The sequence below is a fragment of the Cheilinus undulatus genome, linkage group 16 (genome assembly GCF_018320785.1).
Source record: "Cheilinus undulatus linkage group 16, ASM1832078v1, whole genome shotgun sequence".
Lineage (NCBI taxonomy): Eukaryota > Metazoa > Chordata > Actinopteri > Labriformes > Labridae > Cheilinus > Cheilinus undulatus.
In genome coordinates this window covers 20652428-20672993 of record NC_054880.1, presented here as the reverse complement: position 1 = coordinate 20672993, position 20566 = coordinate 20652428, and the positions used below count along the sequence as shown (strand labels likewise).

The window sequence follows — 20566 nt, the reverse complement described above, 5'->3', positions numbered from 1 at the left end:
CTAACTAAAACCTGGATCTAAATATGTAAAATTCAGTTATTTCTTCAAAAGGGACATTTCAATGACAAAGACAAATTTACTAATAAAATGAGCTTAGTCTCTCCACCATTATATTTAAGATGTTACATCACTCTAATTTTTAAAGAAGCACAGCTTTATAACCACTCACCTGCCCTTTGATGAAGATAAGAAAAAGTAAAATGAGAGGCTGGAACTTTAAATGCTGGATATCAAATTAAACCCTTTTAAAGTAATTTTGATCAAATTATTTAGGTTAAAAGAAAAATGATTTGACATTTTTTATTAGTGTTGGTATTTAGTGCAGCTGTAGTTCCACTTGCATTGTAGAAAATCAGTAGTGACTTCTAATCTTTCTTCAGTGATCGGAGTCGTGGTGGGTGAGATGGTGGACAGGAGCGACCTGGTGATGGCACACAGTCCTACTGCTGCTCTCTCTCAGGACGTCCTGACAGTGTTTCAGTTCCACAGCTACATCTTACAGCATGAAGTTCAGGACATGGAGACACACCTGCTGCACCTGGCCAGAGAGGGTGAGCCACACATAATATTCCTCTGCGCTACTCTTATTAATGCTTCAAGTCTACACCTTGGAAAAATGATAATCATAAAAAGTCAATGTGGGAAAATGCTAAGAAGAATAAGTAAAATCCAGAGAACAAGCTAAATGTAACACTTGAACTGCTCAAACAATTATGTCTTTTATTCTCCTGGATGAATCCCTGTATGATCAAACAAGCTAAAAAGATTAAAACCCCCTCTTATGTGTAACTATTTGTTTGATTCTCAGAGGTGTTTGCAGAGGCTCTGCACAGAGACTCTTCCTGCTGTCTAGCAGAGATGGAGGAGGTGCCCGTCTCCTCTCTGTGGCCTACCACCAGCACCCTGAGGGCCCTGGCCTCCCTGCTCACGGCGGAGGACCCTCAGGTCAACAAGGCAGCAGCCGACTACCTCTCTGCTGGAGCATCGCGCAGCCATTTCAGGAACAGAGTGAGTGGTGTTTGTGTGTTTGGATGTGTGGATGTATACATGCGTGCATATGTGGGGAGGAAAAAAAGCATTTTAAATAGTTCTGACAGATGCCCCGGGCCATGTTTGAATGTTTCTGTGCGTGTTTGCAGGCGGTGGAGTGCTACACTCAAGCGCTGTCAGAGGCTGGAGGTCAGAGCCAGAGGGCGGCCTGTTCAGCTCTGAGCTGCCTGCAGGTCAGTCATCACCAACAACAGAAACTTGGAGCTAGTTTCAAGTCTCAGTTTTGACTTATTAAGGCTTCTTTTTGTCTATAATTGATTCTATTTCTATGAAACCTTCAGATTTTTTTCTATTTCACATATCGTGAGTTGGAAGGGTTGTATGTTTTGGTTATTGAAGACAAAAGCAAAGTCCCTGTCCTCTGCTGAAATACATTTAAACATTCAGACACAGTGCTATTTTTAGCTTTTACCTATCATTTTTGTTCACTTTCTTTGGTATAGCTTTGTACACTTGCATTTCTACTGTGGGCAACTAAAAATGGATACTTGCAATGCAGTACTTTCATGCATTGGCAAAACTGACTTCTTTGTCACCATAGCAGCTAGTTTACCTGATGTAAGGCATCAGGTCATATCACTAAGATAAGCTGGGCTTGCTGAGCATCAGGGTTATTGACATATGTGGTATTTTTCAATTGACATATAGACTGGTTTAATATGGTCACCTTAGTCACTGAAGTGTTAAATTTGTGTAACTTTTTTTAAAGACACAAGATACCAGAGGTCAGTGTACACTTGAAGGAACATAACCACATGATTACACTAAATCCTGTTTACATTACCCAGTTAGCTTAATTTATTTTTTTAAATAAAGAGGGAGAGATTGGATTTTAAGTCATTCTTTTCTTTACGTGCAGCCATAAAGTCTTGGTATTTTTAAAGATGAGCTTGGAGGAAAAACATGTTTTTAATGGGTGATATTATATTACTAGGAAGCACCATAAAATAGCAGCATAGATGATTCAATCATTCCAGTGAAAGTACATCAAATATGTTCCAGTTTTTACTAGTTTGTGGCAGTGCTTAAAAATACTGCCAACTCAAAATGCTATTAAAGATTTCTCTTTATTTGCAGATTGTTTTTATGTCATTTTTTGGTTGAGAAGAGTAAAACCCTCTTAACAGATCTTGTCTGTCTCTGTCTCTGTGTATGTCTGTAGGCCGTGGAGAGCATCAGGGCAGTTGTAGCACTGTGTGACTCAGCAGATGAAGAGCTTCGCCATGTTGCCATAGAAACCCTGCTCACATTTGGTGAGTCCAAATAAAGAAAATGAAGTGTTGCTCTGCTTTTTGTGCTACACTTGTAGGCCTACTTCTTATTTTTATATCTGAACTAAACATACACTATATTGCCAAAAGTATTGGCTCACCTGCCTTGACTCGCATATGAACTTCAGTGAATTCCCATTCTTAATCCATAGGGTTTAATATGACGTCGGTCCACCCTTTGCAGCTGTAACAGCTTCAACTTTTCTGGGAAGGTTTTCCACAAGATTTAGGAGTATGTTTATGGGAATTTTTGACCATTCTTCCAGAAGCACATTTGTGAGGTCACACACTAATGTTGGACGAGAAGGCCTGGCTCTCAGTCTCAACTCTAATTCATCCCAAAGGTGTTCTATCGGGTTTAGGTCAGGACTCTGTGCAGGCCAGTCAAGTTCATCCACACCAAACTCTCTCATCTCTCATGTCTTTATGGACCTTGCTTTGTGCCCTGGGGTACAGTTATGTTGGAACAGGAAGGGGCCATCCCCAAACTGTTCCCACAAAGGGACCAGGCCCAGCTCCTTAAAAACAACCCCACACCATAATCATACCGCTCTTCTGGCAACAGCCTAACCCAGACTCGTCCATCAGATTGTCAGATGGAAAAGCACAATCGTCACTCTAGAGAAAGTGTCTCCACTGCTCTAGAGTCCAGTGTGCTTTACACCCCTGCATCGGACACTTTGCATTGTACTTAGTGTTGCATGGCTTGGATGTAGCTGCTTGGCCATGGAAAGCCATTCCATGAAGCTCTCTACGCATTGTTCTTGAGCTAATCTGAAGGCTACATGAAGCTTGGAGGTCTGAGTGATTGACTCTTCAGAAAGTTGGCGAACTCACACTGTGCACCTGATTGGCACCTGATTGGCAGCACCTGTGAGCATGGGCCCTGCTACAGTGGTCAGTGGGTGTCTGCGAGGATGGAATGGCCTTCCAGCAGTCCTGACCTCAACCCCATTGAACACTTGTGGGATGAGCTTGAGGAGGACCAGAATGTGGAGGAGGTGCCAGGCTATGGTGGCTGTGTATGGTTCTTCCACATGCTATGGAGTCTTCCTGTTTGTTAAATGAATAAATTGTTAAATTGCCAATATGTCCAGGTTCTTCAGACTGCAATCATCCAATCCACAAAACAACCCCAAACAAGAGTCAATGGCAGAATAAGCTGTTTGGCATTGGCAGAGAAGATTTGGCAGATATTTCATGGGCAAAACCCACATACTTAGCTTTGCTGCTCATCTCACAAATGCACGTTCTTTACAAATGTGGCCCCATTTAAAAGAGAAATAATCAAGCCCTCCAACAGTGTAAGATTAATTGACAGGAAGCATTGTTACAACAAAGAAACACTAACAAAAACACATTTCCTTACTTTTTATGCTAGGTTTAGTTATTCACAATGTTTTTGTTGGTACTCATCTTGGTATACCTGAAGTTGGACTATGTCGACTTCGCCCATGTTCTTATATCTGGTATGTCCTGTGTGTTATAGGTGAGGAGGGGCGACTGGCGTACGAGCAGCTCGACACAGTGCCGGGGGAAATGATCCGTCTGGGCACACGGCGAGGGAATGCCGTCACCACTGCCTTCTGAGCCACTGTGCCACCAAACAAAACATCACAAATAACATCTCAGCCCAACCTCTGAGGACAGCACTGCCTCTTCGCTTCGCCCTACACCACACTGCACCTCACAGGGCTGATAATGACCGATCACTTTAACTGATCTGATTTCTTTTTGGCACAGACTTAAGCATCTCCATGTTAAATTACTGCTCTTACTTATACTGCCTCCTGTAAGAGACTAACACCAAACGAACTATGTTAACCGCAAAGACACACAACCTATAACCCTCCTGAACACACACACTCTCTCTCACACCACTTATTTCTCCTTAATTTTTGCCCACTCACCTCCCCCCTTCACCCTTTTCCCTGCTTTCTGAGCCAGGCACACCGGCCATGTTGTATTTAACTGGATTGCACAGATTTAACTGGAAGAAAAAGCCGCTGTAAGGTTCTCCAAAGACTTTGGACACCTGAATTTGAGCAATGCATCTTCACATGACCTTTTTTCAACAGCTATCCACCACTTCACACCACACTTGTATCACTTACTCACTGATTTATTATCATCTCGATTGTGTCACACAGTATACTAACTTTGATCTTTGTATAATCATTGTTTATCATTTTTTAGTTGGTGTTTTTTGCGGCGCTTTCAGAAGATTTGCACTGTTGTATGGCATGTAAATATGACTTCTTTTACACAGCCGGTGTAATATATGTGCTTGTATTTAAATGATATTTTTAAGTTTGTTTTCTGGTACGTTCCATTTTGAGTTTCAGGGATTCTTGTATGGCTGAAAGATGCGTGTTTAGTGGCAAGGAGGACCATAAATATGTCGAGAATGGCTTCTAAGAGGGGGGAGAGTGGTAAAAGCTCAAATTAGCGCTCAGCTAGCTAGACAGGCTAAGCTAAAATAAGCTAGTAGAGGAAAGAGAAATTGTGAAACAAGTCAGCAGTGCCCACAGTTTCACTGTCAGTAGTTTATATCTGAATTTTGTCATACTTGCAGTTGAACAAGTGCAATTTTTTGTACATATGTGACTCTTTAGCACCGAGCATTTGATAAAGTTAGCTTCGACCAACCAAGCCTTGATGTGGTAGAGCGAGCTGGTGGGCTCCATGGATTCTTTCTTTTGTAAATGATTTTTCCTAGCAGGTATGGAGCCAGTCCAGGGCAATAAAACTGGTTAAGGATGATGAACTTTGTCAATAACTGTACAGAGAGGAGGACCCTGTGGTTGTGTTGGCCTGTTTAGGCTAACTGCACATTCAGATAGTATGCGAGCTACTGGAAGGATGAGAGATTTTCTTTAAGAGAAGCAGCAGAATGAAGAATTGTGTTTGGTACATCTTGGGTCTGTTTTATTCCGGTTATCCTAACTTAAATGTGGGAAAACTGACCTGAGGTAAGCGCCTAATTCCGACTTTTCTCATTGTAACTGTACTACTGAGTCTTGTGCTAGTGCACGGCGACAAAACTCACTTATTGTTCACACATCATATTTATTATTTACTCCTTTTAAGCTAATATTCTTTGGAGCTATACTGTAATAGTGTGAAAGGCATTGTTATGTGAATGAGTTGTGTATTTATGTTCTTTTTGGAGCAGGTCTAGTATTTGAAATATTGTTTATCGTTAAAAAAAGCCTCTGTTGTTTCCATGCAAATGATTTAATGCTAAATTGGTGTTTTATTTTGAATGAATTCTAATAGATAAATTATTTTTGAGAATAGCATGATGGTATTATAGGTCTCTTATCCCTCAAAAGGTCCAAACATGATTGGACATTATATATGAAAATGTTACTTTATTACTTAGAGGATTTACTGTAACCAAAGGACAAATTAATTTTAAAACGATCTTTTAATAATCACTCATATCTCATTATGGAGAATGTATTTTCAATACAATATTTGCATTCTGACCAGAATACTCAGACGTACCTTTAAGAAGCACAATTTCAAAATGAGACAAACCCATAATATTTAAATGGTGTAACATTGGTTCTAACTGCACAGTCCAAAAGCCATATTGATTAAAAACAAGTGGTAATATTTTTATGAAATGTATTTTTCTTTTGTATTATAACCTGTAAATGTGCGAAGTTGTTACTAAAAGCTGAAGATGTTTTTCTTTCCATACAGCATTTTAAAAACATGGTCTATATTTTACATTTTATTTCTTCCATGATGTGAATAGCATTACAGTATTTTGGTTAAGTATCTAAATCATCCATTCATTCAGTGTTCATTTCTTTAAGTGGGCTACTTTCTTTTTACAAATTGTCAGCAGACCAGTGTTAGGGTAAATTTGTTGGTTGTTCAATACCTAATCACTGCTAACTACAAGTTGTCAAATGTGCACATGTACACATTTAAAGACTGGTGTTAAGAATTAATCTTTATACTTTGCTAAAATGGATCTTTTTCAATCTCAATAGCTTCTGTTCCGGTCCATTTAGTTGCATACTACTCTTCTCTGCAGTCAGTATTTCCTCTGTTCATCAACAGTTGCAATAAAGTTTATTTTTGCATAATTTAACCTGAAAATGTGATTTTGTTTCTTAAACCTCAAGTCTTATGTATGTTTACACCAGCTATTTTTATTCCAGCTATTTCTTTGGATCGCATTCACACTAATATTTAGTGAACAAAGATTAATTAACTTGGCTAGTTTTTAATACAAGTGCCAAACTTTAACAGAAAACCTTGAAGTTCCTGTAAAGTGATTTAAAAAATATCTTAATTTTAGGTTTGTTGTATGACAGGCCAATCTGTTATGAACCACCAGGCCAAATTTCAGTCATGGAAAAAACATCTCTAAGTTTGTATATTACGCTTCAAAATCATGAAAAATGAGGCTATAAAATCTGCTCTGGGTTGGTGTGGGTGTGTTGGCTGATTGAGCTAAAGCCACACTCACTCACAATTATGGTATAAATCTCTGTTATGATGTTGTTAATGATTCGAAGGCAACTGTGGCTGATAGATGGAAACTTACCTCATAATGAACAAAAACACTACATGAAGCTGGCTGTTTACTTTCAACTAAGGCAGTGACATCAGCTATCAAAAGACCGTACTGAGATGAACTGCTTGTTGATTTTATATCGTTGTATCCTTAGGGGGGCAGGGTAGCTCGCTATCAAGACTGGTGATGTCATGAGCTCATGTGTTTCCCCTGCCTAAATTAAATAAGCCAGGAAAGAGGTGAACAACTTTTTAACAGTGAACAACAGTCTAAATAAAAAAAACAGTCTCCCATAGAGCTCAGTGTTTTCCAGTGTTTACAGCAACCTTATTCCAACATATCTAACATTTGGATTTCCCTTTTCAGGGACTTTAAATGAGAAGGAGGGTGGTGCAAAGTCCAAAGAATAAATGTCAGAAGTTGACTTTTGAAGTAATGGGAGCTTGACAAAAATGGGAAGGATAAGTTACATCATCCTGAGAGGCAAAGTGAAGTAGAAATCTTAGACCTTTGGGTTTATGAGACAAGCCCTGGATATTTTTATTTGCCTGTAGATTAATCAAGATTGTTTATTTTCATTTAGCTTTAAGGCTGTGGTTCTCAGAGCTGTTTTCACTGGGCCATTATTGTGTGCCTGTTTTGTTTTTAAACTGTGGCAAAAAGTTTATATGAAGTACTGAAGACTTCAGTGAACATCATGCATTTTTTATGCTTTACTCTGATAATGGGTATGATTTCTCAAAATTGAAACACTCTCCTTTGGGATATCAAAGCTGTGTTACTCTGCACAGTTCCTCAAAAATCACTGGAAAAATGCCAGAAGTACACCATCACAGGAAAGGGGAGTAAAAATGTGTTGTGCCCATTGAATGTCCAAACTGGAACATGTTTTTATTAAAGTAATGAGTGGTTGAGAATTTAACATTTGGGTGATAATTTCCTCAGACATCGGTGGGCCCTGAAGCTAAACCAATTGAGAACCACTGCTTTCAGTTATTCAGACTCAAGGTCTTTTTTCATGCGTATAGTCTGAGCTAGCAGATAAGTAGAGGTACTTTTGTGTGTACAGACATACAAATGAGTAGTTTGAAAAAAAAAAAAAATGCAACTTGTATCAACTCCACGTTTGTTTTGGAGCCTTGCCCATTTCAAAAGTATAAATCAAGAAGTTTCAAACTTCAGATGGGTACAATTGACTATAAGTCATCTTGTAAATACAAGTTGATGTTTACCATTCCCCCAACACAGATCTTAAAAAGCAAAAACAGTCATTTTAATAGAAAAAGGGTTTATTTTACACGTGTTTTATGTACATCGATGTCACAAAAGGCACAAGTTTACACTGTAAACCAAGACACTTGACAGCCAACCTAACAATGAATATATTTCAGTACTCAAGTATTCAATAACTACTAAGCACAGAAACTGAAATTTAAAAATGGCTCTAGCCTTTCAACATCCCAGCAGGTAAACATTAACACCCGTGCCCTGAGGCTATTCAGCCACGGTCAGTTTTCTATATCATTTGCAGTATCTTCCCTCACTGTCTTCGTTTAAACACCTTTCAACATAAATTTCAGTAAAAGTTAAAGAAAACTGGCCCAAGTCCATCTTAAGGCTTTAAAAAAAATAAAACCAGAGGCTATCTGAAAAAAATGTACAGTTACTCCGTAAAGGAAGCTTGGCCAAATTGATAGCCATCATGAAACTCAAAGTCCCATCAAGCACAAGGTGCCAAGTTAGTCCTGATCTGAGGGTCCAGCTTCTTCATGGTCTGAGGGCTCTTCCTCTTCCACAATGCTGTGAGAATGATCAGAGTCCTCATCCTCACTCTGAGTTGCCTCTTCACTGTCGTCTTCATGCTCATCCTCGTCATCGTCTACGTCAAGGGCAATGTCCCTCAGTTGCTCCAGATTGTCCGGGCTCTTCCCAGTCAGCCTCTAACAAAGCACGAGCACAGGTAAAGATATTCATCAGGTAAACACAAGTACATTTGTCTCTTTGCCAAGCTTTCAGTTAACAGATAAGCAGGAGTATTTAGCTAAAAATCCTGAGAAAGGAAATATTTACCTCAATCATGTCAGCCATGTACTGGACATGTTGTGCCAGCTCTTGGAGCTCCTCATTTTCACACTTGAGCTTTGATATCTGTTCCTCTTTGGTCTCAATGTCTTTGTGCAACTGGTAGAAGAAAAATGCATGAAGTTAAACAGGGTATGTACAAAAATCTGGCATTAAATGTAATACATCAGACCTTTTTCCAAGACCCTCTTGGCACATTTAAGACAGTTGCATCTTTATTTTCCAACCTGTTACATTATGTTTTGTGCTTATAGACAAAAAATGTTTCTTATTAAAGTATGAAAATCAGACTCTTTGAGAATTTTTAGACTAGACTACAAGGAAAATCCCTGATACCACAAGGTAACTGACAATGGAAAGTTTTTTTTCCACTCAAGGCACCTAAAAGTAATTGTAGCACAATCTAAAATTAACCATCTACTAGTTTTGCACTGCAGATAAAGCTAAAAAAAGTAGAAAAGCATACATTTTGAAGAACAAAATTACAAGGTATAATTGACCATTAAAGGATATTTAATACTCCAATTCTGACCTAAATTAAAGAAATATATATATATATATATATATATATATATATATATATATAAAATACACACAAACACACATATATACGCAAGTGTGCCTGAAGATTGCCCTTGTGGCTTCTCCCTTTTTTGTTGATGATTTCTATTTGGCAAACTTTACCTCAGGTTACTTTAAAATTCAATGCCACCTGGATTGAGGCCAGCTGAGGTTGACTCAGGCAGTGGGAGCGTGGGAACAGCTCAATTTACAGCTAAACATTAGCCATCTTAGTGATTAGTAACTCACCTTCTCATTCTCCTGTAGAACATTGTACAAGGCTTTCCTCCGCTCCTCGGCTACCTCTTTCCAGTATGTTGAAGGAGGCGTCTCTACAACAGCAACATTTATTTAAGCTCAAGAAAGTTAAATTCATTTTGAGTCAAGACGTTTTACGCAATCAATCCCCACCCACCTTTGACCATAAGCTCGTATGCTTCAGTGGACATGCCATCTGTTGAACACTGACTTTCTTCTGTTTGTGTGGATTTAACTTCAACCTTCACTCTCTTTGGGCCTCTAGTTTGTTCTGCACTCCACTGTTTTCGCTTTGGGATGACCATCTACAGAGAGAAAAAGTAGCTGTTATTTTCAGTTTCTGAACTTGAAGTTATTGAGCTAAAAAGTTCTTTACCCGAGCTAAAAACCACGGACAATATAACCAAACTAGAAAAGCACTCGGAGAGCGCAGACCTCCGCCATCAGCCCTATCTCTCAATAGTGAAGAATCCTTTATAAAAATTCCTGGATCCGTCCCTATGTGCCCCCCACCACGGCATTTGCCGATTACTCCCTTCCCGATGGGGTGGAAACACAGTGAGGAAAAGCACTGGCTTCGCTATGGGTGGACTATCATGGCGGAAGCGTTGCCTGCTGCTGACAACAGATAGCACTGACAGTCTCACCCATGGTCTCACTGGACGACTGGAAGTCATGGCAGAGGGTGGATAGTCCTCTATTCCTCCCAGCATTGAGAGTATTCTTGCTACAATTCGCTGTCTTTCTCTCTGTTATGCTCCGACTTGCCTCCTCAGGGCGTGTGTCTTTCAAACTCTATAAATTCCAAAACTTTGAATAGAAACACACCCAAAATGCTACTGGGATTGAAGTTACTCATGTCTGCCATCTCCTGGTGTAAAGTGGTAACAGCACAGACCTCCACCATTAGCCCCATCTCCCAATAGTACAGAATCCAGATGGTGAGCCAGATCACTCCCAAAATCTAATCAGTTCTTCCTTATGCCATTTCTGACAGTTCCTGAAAATTTCACCAAAATCCGTCCACAACTTTTTGAGTTATGTTGCTAACAAACAAACCCGATCACATAACCTCCTTGGCAGAGGTAATAACAATAATTCTGGCCAAGAAGTCATACCTGTGCTGACCTTCCCAAATCTGTGTTGACAGCACAGGGTTGGAGGACCTGCAGAGATTGTCTGAGGGGTCCCATCCCCTGGGCCTTTTGAGATGGTGTGAAGAAGCTCTGGAAGACAAAAGCAAAGTTGGACCATACAGCTCAGCAGACCACGTTCCAATGTTAATTACGACAACAGTGAGAGAGGGATCCCAACATCTTCCGAGATGAGCCTCGAGTCATGTGGGAACTACAACAATCCTGAGTTCTCATACCCAAAGTCTATTCAAAAGGGCTTAGCATCACTTTGCATGCTTTACTTTAGTTACACTGTCACCATGGAAGAGGCTATAAGGCGAAGTGGTTTAACAACACGGCTTCCATGTGTGACAGGTACACAGGTGTGTGAACAAGGGGAGGGCATAACTTTCAACAGTCGTGGGAAAGTTTCTCCTCAAGACTCATTACAGAGAGGCCAAGCTGTTTATTTTGTTAATGTTTGGCCACAGCAGTGTGAGACTGTTTCATGCTGCTGAAGAAAGGTGACCTCAAGGCAATTTTGAGGTGTGGGAGGTAATTTGTCTACGATACTGATGGGGAAACTTTTGTGAATACTGCGAGATTAGAAACTTAGCTGTATGTGTTTTATTGAACATAAATCATTGAGGGTATTTAGTCTGACCAATGCAAGAGACAAGATTCAGCAAAAAAAGAAATCTAGCCACTGCATGCTAAAATTAGCACCGAGTGATTTATGGATGCCCTTGTCCTACTCCAGGAAATTCTGATAATGAAAATGAGCATGGTTTTGCTAATATTTACAATACCAGGGTACATACAGAAAATCTTACATCAAATTTAATATCTTTTTCAAAACCCTATTCATACATTTTAAGACTTTATATCACATCTACTATTTCTAACTGGTAACATTAGCTACAGTTTTGTGCAGTCTGTCAGGTAAAATATAGGAACATAGAAAGGGCCAAAGGTAGTAATAGCAGTTTGAGATTAGAATGAGGACAGAAGCCTTTGTTTGTTACTATAAGCCAGCTGACGATGGGAAGTCTATTTTTTTTTTTTTTTCAACAGAAGTCTCAAGGTGCCTTTTTGCAAATTTAACACTTTGTTGAAACTACAAAGTAAAACAGAAAAAATTTAGGTTTTGAGAAAAAAAAAAGACAGCATTATTGCCCATTTAAGAAAATTCTTATTTCAGATTTTAATGCACTGATGTGTTCATGATCACTTTATTGTTGCAGCTGATAAATATAGCTCTCTATAATTGAGTTATATTTTAAACATCTGTTGGAGTTCCAAAAGAACACTGATTGAAATTAAATATAAATTAAAAGCAAAACTAATTGCAACCTTATCTGGTGAATAGTAATTTTTAAAAAGTCAACACAATTTAAGACCTCATAGTCTTAGATTTAAGACTAACAGTTTTAGAGGCCTGAGTCACTATCAAAGTTTTACTGATTGGCTGATGCTAGGTTATGATAGTTCGATTGTTCATTTGTCTATTTTTGTTTATCCTGCCTGTTTTTAAGTTTAGTTTTTATTAGTTTTAGTTTTTTGCAGTAGTACTTGTCAGGCAGAGACCAAAAAGAGTCAGGGAAAGTAGTCACACATGTACAACATTTAAACAGGCTACCCTTCACTTATGACTTCATTTATTGAAATTTGATATATAAAATGCAACTACAAGACTACAACTCAACTAAAATTAAAAACTGTGTGAAGTCTTTTACAATTACATCAGTTTTACACTCTCTGGGCCTGGGTGTTCATGTCTGCTGCTGTCAAATACTAAGCACAGATTTAAGTTTTAGTTGTATATATATATGTATGTAATATATATATATATATAAATAATTTTTGTTTTTTGTTTTGTTTTTGTTAATTTAGTTACTTAGTTTAAGTCAACTATAATAACCTTGGATCCCACAGGTGAACACATCAATTGTAAAAATGATTGTGGCTTCTAAGCTGCCTTCACACAAAAGAAGTTACACACATTAAACTTAAGCCATTCAAAACTATGGATCGAGTTCAAAAACTGGTGTCAAACAACTCTGAATTTGAAGCACTTCTGATTACGTTGATACAATGTCTGTGATTGCACGTGCTTTTCAACTTTGCCAAGAAGGTATTGTGATATGCATTGACTTCCTGCAATTAAAAGCCATCTTTAACCATCTTCTCATGTTGTGAACACCATTAAAAAAATGTCTGATTTCCTGGTTGATCGTATCCAGTCAAACAACAGTGGCAATTACTTGCCGTAGATTTTACCTGTTTAAACACTCAACCGTAAACATTACTTTTAATGATAAACGGCATACCTTTACATTAGTTAAATACTCACCTTTATATTCTCATTTGACCTCTGCTGGCTGTGTTTTAGCTTCGCACCGAAATTCATTTTCTCTCTCAGGGCCTAAAGGGGAAATTATAAGCAAGGAGTCAGGTTCGGAGAACAACTTAACGTGAGGACAATGAAGAAAATACAACAGTGAACACTCTGTACACTAGATGTGTGTGACGGACGATATATAGTTAATTTGACAAGGTGACATGGATATCAAACAGCAGCGTTGAGAGCAGTCACGCCAAATATGGCGTAGGTTTGCGCTTAAATGTGTCGTGAAGGCTTTGTGGAAAGTGTAGGAACATTATGATAGCTCAACTCAGTGATCGTAGAAAAGCCTGTGCAGACTTAGCAAAAGCAGCGGCTCTTCACGAGCGGCACACAGAAAGTTAACGTTATTTCAAAACAAAGTAAAGCGGCTTACCGTTGATGAACCACACAGCTGTAACACCGTTGATCTGGCTGTATTCTCTCTCCCGTGGATCTCGCGCCATGAGCTTAAATACACCTACGTGATGACGTAGAGAAGACGCGATACGCGGGGAAGATTTTTTTTTCAGCGTTGTGTTTTTTTTTTCCTCTCGTGCGGTCACATGTCAGCGCACGTCACATCTTTGTAGTTTGTAGTTGACGGTGCAGCCATTTTGGGGGAGGCTGTGGCTCGACGAGCTTCTGTGTGCCATTATTAGCTGCCCCGAAAAAAATACACACAAAGAAACCAAACGGAAAAACGTTGGACGACACGCCGTTAAATATGGGCCCACCTGGAGACAGAACACGCCACTCGTCGACTGAAAGAACGGAGGATTTCAGCTGGATTGTCGATTTATCTTGACATGGCATGCAGCAGGGCGAGTCGGGGGTTGTGACGACTGAAGAAAAGAGGAGAAAGAAAACAAGCGCAGCAAACACCTCGAAACTTAAGGCGTGGAAACGGGAGATTTTGTTTAGCTAACGTTTATTTCGCTGTTTAGCGTTTGACGTTGGTTGGCTATTGATTCCCTAGTTGTTTTTTGTTGGTTTAGTTGTTGATAAGATACGACCGAAGTGAATTATATCGAGCTAAAATGCTGAGCATAAGCAAAAACAGCTAGTTAGTCACCCCTGAACGTTTCTCGACTCTCACAGCACTGGCAGTCACATTGAACCGAGCAAGAAAATGTAAACGCGTGGAAAGATGACTTTACGCTAGCTAGCCGAACACACATAGGCCTACATTAAGCCAATCAGTCGGAAGATAAGATGTAGCTAAACCGTTGGTTCACTACTAGTTAGTGTTGGAAGTGAATGCATAGATTAGCTTGCTAGCTCACCATAGCTAGTGTGCTAAAAATACGCCCACACCATGACTATCAGCAGTGGCAGCACCGCAGGCCGTGGGCCAAGTGAGTGGCAGTAACATTTGAGGAAATGTCAAGGTACTTTCACGGTAGTCCTCGATGTTACCCGGTGCCAATATCGCCTGGCATCTGTATTTACCTGCCATGTCTGTCTGTATCCCCAATCTGTCTGTAACACGCACATAACGCAGCCTCTACAGAGAAACAAACACAAACGACAGCCATGGATGAGGGACTCTGAAATGACCCAAACAATAGATTATTTGTCTGCTTGCTAGTCTCTGTACTCCTCAATTTCACAAGCAAAATGGGTTTTGACCACAACAATAGCCGTTTTTAAGTTACACTCACAAGAGAAAATTTGTCTAATTTTAGTTGCTTTCATTTGTAATCACTTGTCGATGGCAGGTTGAAAACAAAGCTAAAATGGCTTAAAGGTCATGTCTTAAAACATGGATTTTTGATCAAGTTATAAGGAGATGTAGTCTTAGCTCGTTGATCATTCCCCTCCTCGACACTGCCCTGTGACAAAAGTATAAAAAATGACTTAGATTTGCCTTTGATTTGTTGACCTTTTCAGTTGGTAGTTAGTGGGTAATTCACAGATCTTAGCCTAGAGTTGTTCGATGTGTTGTTTCTGCAGAGGGTAGCTAGCATCATCCCTTATCTGACGTATAAATACAAAAATAGAGAGTGTAGCCAGGAAATACTTTGCACAAGAGAGGAAGATACTATCATCAAAATCTAACCATGGGGGACCCAACTTCACGAAGAAATCAGACAAGAAATCGACTACGAGCTCAGCTTCGGAAGAAAAGGGAATCTTTGGCTGATCAGTTTGACTTCAAGATTTATATAGCCTTCGTTTTCAAAGAAAAGGTTTGTCAGTAAAGTGGAAGAGTTCATGATGCCATCTCAAACCACACTTCTCTCTGACCTTTCTTTAGTTTTCTTAAGATTTGTTTTAATGTCTTTTTTTATGACCAAAACAAAATGTCTGATGTAGTTGTCTGTATTTTGTCATTACAGAAGAAGAAGTCTGCACTTTTTGAGGTTGCAGAGGTGGTGCCAGTGATGACCAACAATTATGAAGAAAACATCCTGCGAGGTGTGCGGGATTCCAGCTACTCACTCGAGAGCTCGATAGAACTCCTGCAAAAAGATGTTGTGCAACTACACGCCCCCCGATACCAGTCAATGCGAAGGGTGAGTGAAAAATCTCAGGGTATGAAATCATATGAAAGCCAATAGTTGGCTCTGTGTTAACATAGTACCTCCTTTTCATATTGCTGTAGGATGTGATAGGCTGCACACAGGAGATGGACTTCATCCTTTGGCCTCGCAATGATATTGAGAAGATTGACTGTCTGCTTTTCTCCAGATGGAAGGGGGCTGATGATGAACCTTTCAGGCCAGTTCAGGTGAGGATGTGGCACATTGACAGATTTCCTGGGTTGTAAACGTCAGATTTTTTAAAATTCTTGAGGCCACAGCAGATGGACCATTTTCTAAGGAACTTATTAACAAAAGGCTTGCAGGGTCATTTCATGGGACAGTCCTGACAAAGTGCATGGAAAAAGACACATTCCTCTCAGATGTAAAAAATTAAACTAACTTGGGTTCAACCTAAAACTTCAGTCCTTAGCACATACTGATGTTTAAAGATTGAGGTAGTCTTGTTTTTTTTTGTTTTTTTTTTCCTAAAACACAAACTGATTCCTACACTGCTGATATTCACAGCAGAAATGTTCATGTTTGCTGCCGTAGACAATTATCTTTATGGGCTAATACCTGCTGATAATATGTCATGCCAATTATATTGTGCATCCTTAGTGTATGGTTAAAAAGAAGAAGAATTTGAGAAATCCAAGCATTCAATGCATGCCTCATTCCATCCTTGCCTGTATATAATTTTATGAACTTTTAAGTTTAAGTTTCTTGTTTTGATCTACAGGCCAAGTTTGAATTTCATCATTTAGACTACGAGAAGCAGTGCTTGCATGCTTTGGGTCGTAAAGACAAGGCTGGAATGGTCATGAACAACCCAACTCAGTCTGTATTTCTCTTCATGGACAGACAGCACTTACAGGTGAGTCCACAAAGAATAATAACTTTATTATACAGTGTTTTTGATAGCAGTGAAACCTCAAGCTGTCTTAAAACACACTTTACTGCAAATATCCTCTGTCTAATTCTCTCTCAGACTCCTAAAACCAAGGCCACAGTTTTCAAGTTGTGCAGCCTCTGCCTGTACTTGCCCCAGGACCAGCTGACCTGCTGGGGAGTGGGAGACATCGAGGATCACCTACGCCCATACATGCCTGATTAGGGCTCCCTGCTCCACCCAGCAGCATAGGGAAAAGCCCTTCCCCTCCCTCCTGCCTAAGCCTTCAGAAGCAAATTGATGTACTCATCTTCATCTCGTTTCCTTTTAAAAGATTTGAACTTGTACTTGGATCTCTCCTCCTTTTTGTAACCTCCTTGTTCTCCCCACCTTGACCTGCAGCTGATTCAGTTCCCATCCTTTTTTTCCTCACACTTCCAATGTTCCTCCTCTTTTCTGCCATTTTTGGATTGGTTCCCCCATTTTTTTTTTAATTTTTCCCCTCCTCTTCATCCCCCCTTCTACTCACTCATCTGGTTTTGTTTATTTGAACCTGCACGAACATTGATTTTGAGTGGTTGGTTGTTCTCTTGGAGACGCACTGTCAACAGCACCGGTCATTGAAGGAACTCTTTATGTTGCATCAAAACAGGAACAAACAACACACAGGTCTTCACGGTGGTTCTCAGATGGACGTGTTTATATATCCTTGTTGTCATAAGAGAGGATTGTTAAAGCTTGTTTGTAATGTCAATGGAGTTTCTAGAACAACTTTATACAATCTTTTGACCAAGGACAGGTGTGAATAGGCGTTAAAACACCTGTATAAGCAAAGAAAACAAGATGAACAATATTTGTCAAATCATATGGTGTAGGTATGGCTTCTTATAAACCGCCTTAGTTTTTTTGCTGGACTTTTAAAAAATGTTTTGCTGTCATTTGCTTTCCTCTGAAAAATGCTAGGCAGGCCTTCGCTAAAATCTCAAGTGACTTGAAAGGCATTGTGCACAAAGTTTAGACATGTTGGATAGATGTTGAAGGTCGCGGTCACCGTTCATATGAGCTACTGAAATCTGATGTTTTATGTTTTGTTTGATTGGGGATGTGGGTTGGTGAAAAGCTGAAATGATGACATACTTAATGTTTAACAAACCTAACCAAAGTTGCTGTAAGCTAACTGATTCTTTTGTTTAATTTGACCTACTAAAATTAAGATAAGTTGCTGCCATGCTCATAAATTAAAATTGGAATTTGCTGGCTTTTTTGTCAAAAATGAGGTACTTTTAATTTTTGCTCCTTGTTGATTCAGTGTGTTCAGTTGAAAGGGTTAAAGGCGTGTAACTTCTGGGTTTTTTCTGTTGTTTCTCAAATCAATACTGCTGAGCATATCCCAATACAGTGCAAATTCTGAAAGCATAACTCTTGTCCATTTTTTATTGCATGTGCATGAAACAGTTGATGTTATACAAAGATTTGATCAAAACTGCTATTAGTGTCTTTAACTTAACAAATATGTAACAGTGACAAAATTAACAAACCAAGAGAAAAATTTTAGCACTGATGACTGCAACTTTGTTCGTAATCAGGAGTGATTCTAATATTTAGAAGCAGAGGTGAGTCCTTTGTTATGACTGTACACATTCATGGTATGACTTACAAACAGGCACAGAGGAAGAGACAGTTTAGCTGCTTCCAAGGTGTTTTGTATGTCTTCCTTGTGCTATGATCTTTCCAGTGACCTTGTTGGTGAGGTCTACAGAGGCAAACGCCAACGTCCGTCCTTGCTTCAGAACCTGAGCAGTAATCAGTATGTCCTCTCCCATCTTGGCAGCGCTCATGTATCTGTAAGACATTGACATTTGTCTCCAGTCATTTAAAGTTGATGGAGTTAATCTTCAAACTGAGCTGACAAACGCACTAAAGGTTGAGGACATTCTCAACTCAGTGGAAATGAATACATGTGGAGTTAGACTTTTTTTTTTTGTTTTTTTTAACTGTAACAACGTGATCAAGCCAGTCTTGATGATAAATAACTTTAGTCAACACTTATTTTTACATAGCATCAGGGTTGAGTATCAAAATCTGGTACCAACATATCAAATACCTACCAGACCAAATAACAACATAGATGTCAATAATTCATTTCTATACCCCACCCTAAATGAAAGGTAAGAAAACTGTTAGGGACTTTGTGTGATTTTAGCGTTAATTTACACCGGATTCCTTTTCTTATCCCATGGTCGACTGGCATCTTATAAAGATATTTCTGTGAATGATTTACAATACCCAGACACCTTTTTTCTTTCAAGAGTATCAATTCAGGCACTAGCACCATAAAAAAAAAAAATTCATTTAGCACCAGTACCAGAAAAAGTCCTAAACGATACCCATCCCTAGGCATGGAGTCTGGATTGTACGTATTTAAGGAATCTTAGAAAGTTGTACAAACTGTAGGGAGATAGAGGTTTACCCTGTGAAAAAATATTTGTGTCTTCCATTACCATTTCAAAAAGAAGTAGCTAAGCAACTTGATTATGTACTAGTCTTTGAAGTGTATGTTTCAATCCACCTGTAAGGATTCTTAAAAGGTTATTAAACACATTACAAATTGTAGGGTATAAGATTTGAAAACAATAAAATACTTAGTCTTCCTTTGCATGCTAATGCAAAAATATGCACATGTATGAAATACGTATAATTAAATAAATGTCCAATACACTTACACATGTTGATTAGGGCAAATAATAACAACACATGTGGAAGAAGTACAAACCATTTTACTCAAGTAAAAGTACAGTCACTTTTGTTACATTTCTGTAAATAGAAGCAATATTACTGATCTATATATCTACTCAATTAAAAGGTACACCATTCAAAGTTTACTCAAAATGCTAAGTAGCTACATTTGATACCCAAGGAGCTTGTCCAATAAGATATGATCTTTCCTAAATATGCAATAACAACAACAGTCTCTGAATCTCCAACCAGGTTGTTTTTACCTAAAGTAAGATGTAAAAGCGTTTTTAGGATGAAATATTTATCAGGGTTTTTTTTGTCAGAGACAATACATAGGCATTGTGCAATAATGCAATGTATACACTGGGGACTCTGTCTTGATTTAATGTTGACCTGTTAATACCACTTTGGCGTCCAACAGCCCTTAAATAAAACAACCATATAAAATAATTATAAATAGATTTATATTTCTGTAATAATCACGTTTAAGTGGCCAAGGACTCACGTAATGTTCATATCCACGCTGACTCCCGGAGCTCCCCTCTCGGTGTTCATGATCGCCACGGTGGAGATGACGTCGACCAGGGTGGCCGTTAACCCGCCGTGCAGCGTCCCTCCCCGGTTAGTGTGTTCCTCTTCTACCCGCATTTCACACACAACCTTACCTGGGCTGGCAGACAAAATGTTCACCTGAGGGACAAAAAGAATGACAAAGATATTTACCATGCTAACACAACCAACAACTGACTGTTTTTCATGTAAGTGCAGTAAAATAAAACAAATAATACATCCATCAAATGCGTCTTTACCTTGCTCAGTACTCTGTCAAAGCCCGGAGTATCCAACATTGATTTCACTAAATGCTTTAATGTATTTAAAGGCATTGAAGCCATGTTAAAGGCAAATAAATGTGGCCAATGTCAAACTTGTGTTTACTTCGAAGCGGAAAGTGTTGCATTCATATATTCGTCCGGATGAAACTTAGAGCTAAAGTGATAGCTACACTACCTTCATATAAAATGTTAAACCAGACAAAAATATGCTCCATACAGAATATATCTAGTGTTTTATTCGTCATTTAGGAAATAATAATCAAAGTTGTTTTTTTAATAACAAAAAACATTTCAGAGGTTTGGGATTTCTAAGACTTCTCAAA

The 20566-nt window shown here is 39.0% G+C and overlaps 4 protein-coding genes across 6 annotated transcripts in view; 2 read left to right on the top strand and 2 right to left on the bottom strand.

The window, feature by feature from the left end:
* Positions 1–6392, top strand: part of ripor2 (RHO family interacting cell polarization regulator 2) — a 91921-nt gene extending 85529 nt beyond the window's left edge. For all 3 annotated transcript variants that reach the window (XM_041809157.1, XM_041809158.1, XM_041809159.1), the window contains 5 exons: positions 381–551; positions 809–1008; positions 1140–1223; positions 2213–2303; positions 3811–6392. In XM_041809157.1, the coding sequence (XP_041665091.1) occupies positions 381–551; positions 809–1008; positions 1140–1223; positions 2213–2303; positions 3811–3911 (647 nt within the window). In that variant the 3' untranslated portion in view covers positions 3912–6392. The remainder of the gene's footprint in view (positions 1–380; positions 552–808; positions 1009–1139; positions 1224–2212; positions 2304–3810) is intronic.
* A 1737-nt stretch (positions 6393–8129) lies between these two features.
* gmnn (geminin DNA replication inhibitor) lies at positions 8130–13784 on the bottom strand. The gene is made up of 7 exons (XM_041808630.1): positions 13655–13784; positions 13228–13299; positions 10878–10985; positions 9917–10064; positions 9751–9833; positions 8929–9039; positions 8130–8798 (listed from the first exon to the last, which is right to left on the bottom strand). Exons 2-7 carry the CDS (start codon positions 13282–13284, stop codon positions 8598–8600), a joined length of 708 nt encoding a protein of 235 aa, XP_041664564.1. The 5' UTR covers positions 13285–13299; positions 13655–13784; the 3' UTR covers positions 8130–8597.
* Positions 13785–13873: 89 nt separating this feature from the next.
* c16h6orf62 (chromosome 16 C6orf62 homolog) lies at positions 13874–18090 on the top strand. The gene is made up of 5 exons (XM_041808632.1): positions 13874–15449; positions 15600–15776; positions 15866–15991; positions 16525–16659; positions 16774–18090. Exons 1-5 carry the CDS (start codon positions 15321–15323, stop codon positions 16897–16899), a joined length of 693 nt encoding a protein of 230 aa, XP_041664566.1. The 5' UTR covers positions 13874–15320; the 3' UTR covers positions 16900–18090.
* A 4-nt stretch (positions 18091–18094) lies between these two features.
* Positions 18095–20367, bottom strand: acot13 (acyl-CoA thioesterase 13). Its single transcript, XM_041808633.1, has 3 exons — positions 20220–20367; positions 19916–20100; positions 18095–18516 (listed from the first exon to the last, which is right to left on the bottom strand). The coding sequence occupies exons 1-3, from the start codon at positions 20301–20303 to the stop codon at positions 18357–18359; spliced, it is 429 nt and encodes a 142-aa protein (XP_041664567.1). The 5' UTR covers positions 20304–20367; the 3' UTR covers positions 18095–18356.
* Between the last annotated feature and the right edge of the window lie 199 nt (positions 20368–20566).